The sequence below is a fragment of the Astatotilapia calliptera genome, chromosome 3, assembly GCF_900246225.1.
Source record: "Astatotilapia calliptera chromosome 3, fAstCal1.2, whole genome shotgun sequence".
Taxonomy (NCBI): domain Eukaryota; kingdom Metazoa; phylum Chordata; class Actinopteri; order Cichliformes; family Cichlidae; genus Astatotilapia; species Astatotilapia calliptera.
Window position 1 is genome coordinate 21,293,719 of NC_039304.1, and position 12,174 is coordinate 21,305,892.

Below are 12,174 nucleotides of genomic sequence, written 5' to 3' on the forward strand. Positions count from 1 at the left end.
ACTTTACAAAGTGAAGATATATGATGCAAATGTCAACTATATAAAAGATTTAAAACTGCATAATCTTGTAATATGTTTCCAGTGTTTATATACATATCCATCTGAGAACCGAGAATAAGAGACTCTTCCCATTGACCTTTTTTGGTGATTTTCTTCCTCTTTAGAAGTAATAGAGACAATCCAAACACATGAGATATCAATGGAAAGCCCAGGATGTCCTCTATTTAGTACATCAGGACTTAATAGGGTAGCTCAAAGAGGTCAAAAGATATTGACTAAAAACAAATGTCCATTACAGAGGCCATAAATGAGGCCATAAAAGGCTGGTTCTCAGGACTTGTCATTTCATTCAATCAGAAGCAGTTACTGTTTAGCTAATTCTGTCATGAACTGGCTGTGTGGCAGGCAGGAAATAGGACCCAAACGCCAACTCACAGGAAAACAGGACTGAACTCAAAATACAGCTTTATTGCTGACAAAAGATGACAACGATACAAAATAACATGAAACTAAACTGGGAAGTACTAAGGAATGGACTTACTCCACGAGTTTAAAATCAGATATAATTCAATACTTAATTTCATTTCATTAAATATAATTGTCTGTAGTTTCAAATGTACATATATAAGTTTTATATTATTATTTGGGGTTTTTTAAGACACCTTCCTTTGTAAACAGTGGAAAACACTTTTCCTTTACTCTCCCTTGAATGTGATGAGGTAGTCAGGGTACGCTTGGTTGTCATGAAACACAACATACATGCTGGGTTTATACATTCTGTCTACCACGCTGTCGTAACGGTCGTGAGGCTGCTGGGGGTTTCGAGGTGGAGGCACCATCATATCCTTTTGGCCTAGAGTGTAGACGCCTGTGAGGACTCGGGCGACGAACATTAACTGAGAACCATCAGCAGCTGGCTTGGAGTAGGTGGGGTGGGCTGAGTAGTTGGCTTTTACAGCAAAGTAGGTCCCGCGACCATATGAAGTTGCTGAGTGTGAAAAGAAAAAAACAAAATTAGCAATAGGTGATCCTATTTACACTGTAGTGACTTGCAACATTAATTACATGATACCCCTCAGCCTCCTGGCAGTAGATTCTTTAGGTGTCACAAATACCCTGGAAGTACAAGCTGTAGAACAGAGAATTACTAGTTCATACTGTTACTTTCATATCTTTCACCATGTGTTTTAACTACACTGTTAATTGACAGGAACACAAAAACATCTTTCAACCTGATAAGGAATCAAGTGCTGTTATTGTACTAGACCTGAAAACATCTTCACAATCACTTAAAACCCCACCGACACTTAAGCCCCCAGGTTTCATGTGTCGCTAAAGCTACAAATGCTTAACAGTGTAAAAAGAAAAAACACAAAAAACAAATCCCTGCCTTCCATGTCATCCTTCAAACACCAATGTCACCAGACATGAAAATAATTTATTCATTCTTATGTGCGCGTAATCACAGTGTATTCTTACCTGCATTGTCATGACAGTATGCAGGACCAAACAGTGGTTATAGTTGACTGCCTGTTACTTGTCAAAGGTTTCATTAAACACATTAACTCTCCTCATTGGTAACTAGTAACAAATACTGTAATTAACACTTAAATCTATGCACCTTAAGAGTCAGTTTTCTGAAGCGTGGAACATCCTTTAACACTTCTCTTATCAAATTGTGCTCTGGCCCAAAAATTCCATACAGTTGTACTTACATCCATATCCCCCTGACCATCAGCAATACAAATTTGTCCTCTGTAGAGGACATTTCTAAACCTGAATATCTCCCATCCACTACATACTACAGAATTACCTCCTTTTGGTATTTACAGAGCACATTTAGGGCTTTCCAATGATACCAAATGTAAAGAGGTGAGGCTTTGGGAACTTTAGTTTTTTCATCAAGGAACATGACGGCCATTACTACAAGCACATTTTATGGGAAGAAAAAAAAGTAAGTGCATAAAACATTTTATTGAGCAATTTTTTTTATTTTTTTTTTTATTTTTTTGTCCTGTTTGGATCTTTAGCCATCAGAATTGTTGTCTTAAGGCCAAGAAAGATGCCAAGCGGATTTATTTTACCAAGTGGATCATCATGGCCTTGCCATATTGGTCCATTTGATTGACCTTTATTACAATTATGAATTTATTTTATTTTCAGTTGCTACAAACGGGACAGACATGACTGGGGGATAGGACAGGGAGAAAGAATGAAAGAAAGAGAGGGAGAGAAAGAAAACCAAAGGGGAGAAGAGATGGTGAGAAAGGGGGGAAGAAAGAAAAAAACAAACAAACAAACAAAAAAAAAAAAAACACCTGGGTCACCTGTATGGAGAAAAAAAACAGAAGAGAAAGCAAACAACAAAGAGCAACATAATAAAAAAAACGGCACCATCCCAATAAACTAGCTAGCAGTAGATATCAGTAGATACTAAATAATAAACGATATTGTGCAGCACGCAAGACAGACAGCGCACAATGTGCTTTGAGGCAGCAGCCAAGAAAGCTGTAGTCCGCGTCTGTGAATACTCGTGTGTACACCCGTGTGTACACCTGTGTGGATCAGCATGCTTGCATTCCAAAGGTTTCTCCATGTAACGATCTGCTAGGGAGTGTGGGGGGGGCCACAGCCCCGTCCTCCAGGGTATGAAGCAGGTATGGAGGAGATCAAAACTCCAGACATCCAGAGGCCCCCAGAACACAAGAGACCAAGGAAGACCAACAGAGGGGCAGCCGCGCCACTGTCCCAGTAAGAGCTGAGGAGAGTCCCAGATGAGGGCTCACTCAGCAGCCGCGGAGGAGAAGCCAGGGGGAGTTGCAGTAACGCGCCCGTGAGCTCCGCCGGCAGCCAGCTGTGCCTGAGTGACCGAGCCCCCGGCCGAGAGGCCGGGGGCACCCCACCTCCGAAGTGGCCCGAGCGAGCCCCAGGCTCCAGGCCCCGATAAGCGGCCGCCAAGGAGTGAGCCGGTGTGTACCCGGACGCCCACCCCCAGACACAAAGAACCACCAACGCACCGACACCTGAGGGAGTCCGCCACTGGCAGGGGAAGTGGTGGTGGGTGGAGATAGGCCTCCAAACCTTGGAGGGCCTGAGATGTCCCCAGAGAGGTGGCGTCTGATACCCAACCTGACATATAGACACAGACATACAGGCACACACATATACAAACATCCATTCCCACCCTCATGCTCTCATATGCACTTACTCCACACTCAACCAACGTGGAGACAGACATAAAGAGACGCTGTACACACGATCACACTCCCCAAGCGTACTCTACGAACCGGGTCTAGGTACCCTTGCCCCTGGAGGGGGGAACTGCACCCAGACCCAGGTGGTGTTACCCTTTTCCCTGCGGTGGGGGGAGGCAGACCGCCCCGACTCCGTAGCAGCAGGGAGGCCCCACACTCCAGACCGCAGTCGGACGGCCAACTCCTCCTCCTAGCCCCCCCGCTCCAGCAGGCCGCAGAGAATGGGGGTGAGAGAAGACTCCAAACCTCCCTCCACCCGCTCATTGTAGTGTTGATGCATGTGTGTTCTAAGGTGCATTTAAAACCCAGGAGGGCATGGAGCTACCTGCCAGAGAGCAGCAGGTAAGCGCATAGTCCCTCCTGTTAGCCCTCAATGTCTACGTGTATTTAAAATTGAGAGGTGGGCAATGATGCCAGGGGTGAGGTGTACACCCTGATGGTAATTTGGACTCCGTGTATCGTGCCCACCCCCAAGATCCTATATGTATGTGTAATGAGAGTGTGAGTAATGTGAATGTCTAAGTTGTGGGATAAAATTGAGGCAGAGGCAGCCAGAAGGGGACAGAGGGGGGGGGGGGGGGGGGGGGGGTAGCCTCCTCTGCACCCTGGTGACATACCCCTACTCCAAGGTCCTGCATGTGTGGGTGGTTGTGGTGGAGCAATTTTTGACTATAAATGTTGTTAACATATTTTAGATAAGTCCCTTAATAATAACACATTAAAGCATAGTATGCTAATTTTACTTTAATTAAGGATAGTATTGAAGTGTTTAAAGCAGGGGTAGGCAACCTTTCTGATGGCGAGTGCCATTTAAAATTTCCTCAGAAGTCAGCGTGCCATATGATTGCATTATCAATAAATTTAATAACGCTCTATATGAACAGTTACACACAATACAGAACCACTTTATAGATTTCTATTTGTTTGCAGATGTTGGCAGCTATCAGTGAATAGTTATCAGCTATTTTGAAACAAAAAAAGACAAAAGAAAAAAGACTTTTCATCCATAACAAGAACTCCATAACAGCAAATGGACTGTACAACAGAAAATACAAATGCTATATATGGTCTCCTCACAACAATGATAAGAAAAATAAACTAAGCCAATATGGCATGTTTGTTAATACAGAGACACACATGTTAATGTGATCTCTGGTCTCCCACTCAAAGACACAGGTCTCCGAGTGTCCAGCATTCAGACAGCTACCTGAGGACACTTATGTGAGAGAAAATCTGATTTGGTTGTAAGATTCAGATAATTATTTAATAACAGTCAGACATTTTAAACGAGAATAAGAAAGAAAAGTATTTCTTTGTGCCCCCTTTCCCTGTTAATGCTCTACCTGGCCCCCCTGGCAAAACTTTGCTAGATCCTGATAAACCTGTTTCTCCATCACCTGTTCAGCTGTTGATGTTTCCCTCTCACCAGATATACAAACCGATATCATGACCAGCAGCTTTTACAGCTGTGGCTCCAGCAAACATCAGCTGATACTAGAAATGAATATTAAATAAATCCTAACAACAGCTGATCAAGCTTAAACGTGCTGCTGTTGTTTAGTGCGACATCCGCTGGTTTCCTCTTTCTGGCGCAAAGTGGGCGATAAACAAACAAGAGAGTAAAGCCGATCAGCTGATCATTGATCAGTTTCACGATTAAAGTAGAAACAGGAGAGAGAGGGGAGAGAATGAGAGAAGAAGAGGCAGCTGTGCAGCGTAACGACAGAATAAATCCACCTTTGTGTCTTTTTCATCCTAGATGAAGTCCGGGACAAACTGCGTCCCTTCTCAGCTCAACACGAAACGCGTAATAATTTCTCTCAATACGGGACGATTCTGTTTTTTACGACACAGTTGGCAACTCTACTAACTAACCTTATGAATAAAATAAAGTTCACTATCAGTAACATCATAGCACCCACCCAGAAGTATATAAAATCCATCATGCTAGCTAGTATGCAGTACGAGTTATTGTAACTGACTGTAAAAAGTCAGCACAACGAAAATAAACTCCACCTAAACTTGGTTTATATCTGACCCAGATAGACTGCAGGTCATAACTTCTTACCTGAAGTTCAGTTCACCGCCTCGGGTCTCTCCTCCTCCTGCCTCCCCTCTCCCTCATCTGGCCTCCACCACTTGTTAATGTTACTGAATCTGTGGAAGCTCCACGATGCCACCACCAAACAACTGAGTTATTTTTACACACCAGCCAGCATCTGGCCAATCCACCACCTTTCATTGTTTACACTGTCATCGGGCCACCGAGCAAATGCCCGGTATGCCCGATGGCCAGTCTAGTTATGGTCGTGACATCATTTATTCCTTCGCGTGCCAACTGTGGCACGCGTGCCTAGGGTTGCTGACCCCTGGTTTAAAGAAATGTTCTCTGTAGTGGACATTTGTAGTTATTTCCTCCATTTTCTTCTGTTTTTTTAAATGACCAGAAGCATATGGAATTTTATTGCACATTGTTGAGGGAAACTCAAATCTTGAGTTGTCTGATGAAGAAGATCAAGATGCATTGTTTGAGCAAGAAGCAGAGGAAGATGATTCAGGGAGCTCTGAGGATGAAATTCAGGCAGGGCAAGCAGATATTGAGGAGTCAGATCAAGCTGAACAGTCCAGTCGGTGTCCACTCTGGAGCAGGAATTCAAAGTACATCTTGAGTTTGTATTTTTGTCATGGCCCACTGTCCTCACTGGGTGTCTTGCCATGGTGATGTGTCTTCAAGTTCCCCGTTTCCTCATCTGTGTGTGTGCATGTGTGTGTGTGATGTGTTCTGGTCTACTTGCAAGTCCGGGTCTGGAGAGTGGTTTCCCCGTCATGAACAACAGCTTTTGTAGTGTTTCCTGCAGAATCACGGAAACAGGTGGATCGAGCTGACGCGCAGGTTTTGGGAACAGAGGAAATGGAGACAATAATCGCCAGAAGAAAATATTCTGCATTTTGTCACTCACCTCACTGTAAATGAACGCACTGTCTTCATTCAAAGAGTCCTGTGTGTGGGTTCTACATCCGCATATCTGACAATTTTAAAACAATGCCAAATTTTGTTTAACAATTGCGCCAGTGTGCCTGTATGTACCAGGCAAGTCATGCCCAACTGGATTGAAGGTGTTTGTCTTAGCCGCACCAACTAGAGTTTGTGGTCTACCAAGGCAAGACTACCTTTGAAGATACAGGAGGAATAGGCATTGGAGAGCAAACTGTTCTTCATTTGGCAGAGTCTGTTCCCCAAGAAGCCCACCTGTTCTTTGACAGGTTCTTTACAACTATTAACGTCCTTGAAACCCTAAAGATGAAAGGGCTGGCTGGAACTGGAACCCTCATGAGGCATCCTCTGCCTATGGTATTGAACCTCAGGACACATGCACAAGATGATCCAAGAAAGACAAAAAGTTTGTCCAGGTGCCAAAGCCACTGGCAGTTTCTGAGTACACTATCAACATGGGTAGTGTGACCTTGTTGACCGAATGTTGAGTTTCTACAGGATGGCCTCTTGCACTCGGACAGTATGTGCAGTTCTACACTTTTTTAATCTGGAAATAAACAACTCGTGGCTTCAGTATAGAAGTGACTTGCAGTTGCGGAGGAAGAAACCACTGAAGTTCCTCGACTTCAAGCTGCTCCTTGGTGAAGAGTTGATTACTTGGGTTCAAGCAGGAAGCGCAAGTGACAGTGAAGATGACTCTACTCCCCCAAAACAAAAGTGGAAACCACAGCCAAATGAAGCTCTGAGACGCTATGTTGCTATCCATCTTCCAGAGATGGTGGACATGAAACAAATGCATCAAGATGTCGCAGATCCAACTGCAAGAGCAAAACATAAGTGATGTGCACAAAGTGCAAGGTATTTCTCTGTGATTCCAATAAGGGGAATTGCTTTTTAAAGCATCATTCCAAATAAGCACAACAGAACTAATCAAAAGTGATGCTGGTCTGTGGATGTTAAACTTGTTCTTAGGTTTACCCCTTTTTTTGGGTCGGGGGGAGCAACTGTTTGCCATCAAAGTTCAGTTTTACCTGTTTGGCCTTCCAATGTCCTGTACAATGGGCATGTGATATCTTAAAAATAAAAACTTTTTTTCCCCAAAACATTATTTCAGTCTTCTGATTACCTTACAAACATTGGGGGATTAAAAACAATTTGGTTGGACAACATTTTCTTTCCTGGTAGTCAGAACCAGTGAAAGGCTTACTACTATTATGAAAATTCACTGAATGCAAATTGGGAAAAAACTCTGAATGTCATCTTTAAAAAGACTGAAACAGGGGTGCTGACTTCAAGGCCACTGAGATTTGAACTCATACAAGATTTTTAATAGAGACACCTATGATATCGATTTGAAAATCTTATGTCGCCTCATTTTTGTGTTATGGTGTTCACAAAGTTGGTTGCTCATGCCAACCAACGCTTTGGATAACGCATCGATGGACTGATGGAGTAAAAAAACTATTAATACAAAGTGTTTTTTCTCACGTACCACTTCATAAGGTAAAAAATCTGTTAAGTCTCATACAGGATAGTAAATTTTGTTTAAAATAAACTAAACCAAAATGCAGAAGCAGTGTATGAAAAACTAAGACCCTACGACTCAATACCTTAATAATTAAACCATCTTAAGTAGTAATAGTTTCAAGTAATCATTTCTTGTGTGATTTTATCAGTCTTGCACATTGTTATGGAGAAATTTCAGCCCCCTTCTTCTTTACTGCGTTGTTTCAGGTCATTGAGGTTTGCAGGAATTTATTTATGAACAGCTCTCCCAAGGTCCCACCACAGCATTTGAGTAAGGACACTGGGCCATTGCAGGACTTTTTCTTCAGCCATTCTGTTGTAGATTTGCTGTGCTTGGGATCATTATCCTGCTGCATGATCCAGTTTGGATATGCTTTAGCTGTCAGACAGATAGCCTCCCATTAGACTCTCTAGAACAGAGGCGTTCATGGTCAACTGAATGACTGTAAGGTGCACTAGTCTTGTATCTGCACTAAAAAATACAACCCTTCCAAACAAGCCATACTCTTTCAGTTGTTTTCTAGCTGTACAGAGATGAACTTTTTTTTTTAAACATTTATTTATTGGTTTTAACCGGTTTTACATGATGCACCGTGAGCAAAAAAAAAATAATAAAATTAAATAAAAAAATAAAAAAATAATAAAGTAAAAATAAAATAAAATAAATAAATAAAAACAAAACCACCACAACAACAACAACAACAACAGAAACAGAAACAACATAATAATAGAAACAAAAACAAAGAAAACCATAACAAAAGGGAAGGACAGATATACAAATCAAGTTAGCGTTTCAGGCTGTTAAGTCCACAGTGTATACTTTGCAGCTCTCCAGAAAGTCGTAGAATTTAGACCATATCGCCCAAAACTTGTCCAGTTTATTCCTTAATGTATAAGTTATTTTCTCCATAGATAGTATAGATGTCAGTCCATTAAGCCATTGAGATAGTCCACATATTTTTTGATTTTTCCAACACATAGCAATACAGCGCTTGGCTTCCAAAAGTCCAATCATTAACAGAGCTCTATTGTTTGCAGCAGGTACAAAATTATTCGGGTATATATTTAAAATATATATTTTAGGATGAAGTGGAATCACATCACCAATAATTTGACTCAACAGATTTATTACCTTTTCCCAAACATTTTTCACATGTGGACACTCCCATATACAGTGAAATAAAGTGCCCCTGTCCACTCCACACTTAATACAGGTGTCTGGGATGTTTGAGTTAAAATGATGCATTTTTGACAGAGTAATATATTGTCTTGTTAACCATTTATATTGAAGTAGCCGAGATTGCACATTAATTGTCTGACTCTGGGCCAAGGAGCATGATTTATACCACTCATCATCAGATATGTTCATTTGCAAATCATTCCTCCAAGCCTCTAAAATAGACTGTGTTGATTCTTTGGAATTTTCCATAAATAATTTGTACAATGGAGAAACTTGGCCTCTCCCATTTAGATCCTTTATAACTGTGTTCTCTAGAGAGGAGTAGGTGGGGATTTTTAAGCTGTTACCTTGTGTGGTTAAGACAAAATTTCTTAATTGAAGAAATTTAAAAAAATGTTTGGCAGGAATAGAAAAAGTACTTCTGAGTTGTTCAAAAGACATAAGAGTATTATTCCTAAATATATCAGACACTTTTCTTATACCTTGATCGAACCAAAATTTAAAACCTGCATCCGCCCTACCAGGAAGAAAGTTGTTATTTCCAAATATCGGAGTAAACCTAGACAGTTGTATCATTTCTCCCAAGTAGTTATGTATTTCAAACCAGATCATTATAGTGTTTTTAGAAAGGGGTTCTTAGTTTGCTTATTTAGTGTCTTCCTGTCGGCTGAGTAAAGATATAAGTTAGGGGGAATTTTGATTTCTGTAGACTCCATAGAAACCCACACTGGAATTAACTCATTAACAAAATAAAACATTGCCGCTCTGATTTGAGCAGCCCAGAAGTACCACTTTAAATTTGGAAGTTGTAAACCTCCTCTTTCATAAGGGAGGTATAATAATGAGATTCTGAGTCTTGGTCTTCTGTTATTCCAAATAAAGTTTCGGAATAGTTTTTGCAAATCTAAGAAGAAAGAGTTTGGTGGAGAGAGAGGTATTGATTGAAAAAGGTAAAGATATTTTGGCAAAATTGACATTTTTAGTATATTAATACGACCAATTAAAGATATAGGTAGTTTCATCCATCTGTTTAGAAGTGCAGTAACTGACGTCGTTAAGGAATTATAATTGGATGCCAGAATATTTTCAATTGTGTGAGTTAATTTCACACCCAGATAAGTAAACCCATGTTTAGATAGCAGAAAGGGAGTATTGATTGGAGGATATTGTCGTTCATTTTTATTCAAAAATAATATTTCGGATTTATCAAAATTTATTTTATAACCTGGAAATGTACTAAATGTATTAATGAGACTTAATATGGATGGTATTGATTTGTTTAAATTAGTGCAGAACAGGATCACATCATCTGCATATAGGGCAATACGGTGGTCAGCATTGCCTACTTTAATTCCTGATATGTTTTTATGATTCCGAATTGCCATTGCAAGAGGCTCAATTGCCAAGGTGAACAAGAGAGGTGACAAGGGGCACCCTTGTCTAGTTCCACGATATAACCTGAATGGTGCGGAAAAAAGACCATTAGTTAAAATCTCTGCTTGAGGGTTGGAGTATATCAACTGAATCCATTTAAAAAATATATTTCCAATACCAAACTTTTTCAAAACTTCAAATAAGAATGGCCATCCGATCCTGTCAAAGGCTTTTTCCGCATCCATTGAGATTAACGCATTGTCTCTGGTCTCTTTTTTCTCATAAATGATATTCATGACCCTCCGTATATTGTGAAACCCCTGCCTCCCTTGGATAAAGCCATTCTGGTCTGAATGAATCATTTTAGGCAAGATTGTCTCTAATCTCATAGCATAGAGATGAACTTTATTTTAACATGCTAACTGATGCCTGTAGAGTCTGAGATGTAGCTCTCGGGTGTTTCACAATTTCTTTGAGCATTGCAAGGTCCTGACCTTGGGGCAACTTTGCTTGGATGTCCACTCCTAGGAAAATTGTGGTATTATGTTGACACACACCTGAATGCTCTAGATCAGTAGAATGCCAAAACTCCTGCTTTTATAAAGATGTTTTCTTAAGGGGACACTTTAGTTTTCATACACTGGCTCCCCCTTTTGCTTAATTTTTATTAAAAGAATAATGAAACTTAATATATCATGTTTCCCTATCAACCGGGGTTTTATTTACTTAATTTTAAGACTAGACTGCTAAGGACCAGGTTACTTTTATTATGCCCTGAAACAGAAAACCTGTTAGTGTAAAGACAATGTTTTTTTTTCTTTCCACATTTAATTGTAGCTCTACTCTCCTTGTTCTACTTGTTCAGTGCTTTGAAAATATTTGTGCAAATGTAAGAAGACTCCAGTGTTGACTTTGGTTAAAACATGTTATGCAAGTTGTTGGCACTGACAGTTTGCATTTGGTACTTTTCAAAACCTTAGGAGATAAATGCTAATATGTTCTGTAATTGTAGACTATAAAAACACTCACCATTTTGCCCAGCAAAGCGCCTGTTGAATCCAGTTTTCATTATGGAGTAACAATTGTCCTGGGTCGTCCCGTGGTACAGAAGTTTCTCCCCTGCTCCTCCCTCGTGTGCATTCTTATCAGAAATGTGCTTCTTCTGTGCTTCATAGGCACGACACAGGTGAACGTTCTGCAAACGCTCAATCTGGCAGAAAGAACAAGGCCAAAGGATCAACAAGCTGCCAAACAAGGTAATCAAGGATATTAATTACATCTGACGGGTAGTTTTATACTTATATTATGTGGGCCTTAAATCGAGGCGTGCATCCCAGGTATGAGAAGATTTTGTGTTGTCATCAGCGATCAATTAATTACTTTAATACTGCAAATCTGAGAAACTGAAAACACAATGACTTGCAGGCAGGTTTTACAACTGTATTGTAATATCTTTCTTTGTATTGTTTCTGAGAAAATTATGAAGATCATCAATATATTGGACTACAGAGATATAGTGGACTGAAACTAAAATCCTCCTACAATCCCAAATACATTAATTAATTAATTAATTAATACAATTTAAATAAATAAATTATATCTTTTGAATGGGGAAATTAGTTTTTTTAATAAAATGTGACATTATGTGATTTCTTGTAACTTGTTTGAGCGACGGGGCGATCGTGGCTCAAGAGTTGGCAGTTCGTCTTGTAATCGGAAGGTTGCCGGTTCGAGCCCCGGCTCCGACAGTCTTGGTCGTTGTGTCCTTGGGCAAGACACTTCACCCGCTGCCTACTGGTGGTGGTCAGAGGGCCCAGTGGCGCCAGTGTCCGGCAGCCTCGCCT

At 40.6% G+C, this 12,174-nt stretch overlaps 1 protein-coding gene across 1 annotated transcript in view; it reads right to left on the minus strand.

The window, feature by feature from the left end:
- Window positions 1-606: 606 nt before the first annotated feature.
- Window positions 607-12,174, minus strand: part of LOC113013600 (poly [ADP-ribose] polymerase 14-like) — a 26,079-nt gene continuing 14,511 nt past the window's right edge. The window contains exons 10-11 of the mRNA XM_026154627.1: window positions 11,360-11,540; window positions 607-988 (exon numbers count right to left, since the gene is read on the minus strand). Coding sequence (XP_026010412.1) covers window positions 696-988; window positions 11,360-11,540 — 474 coding nt within the window. The 3' untranslated portion in view covers window positions 607-695. The remainder of the gene's footprint in view (window positions 989-11,359; window positions 11,541-12,174) is intronic.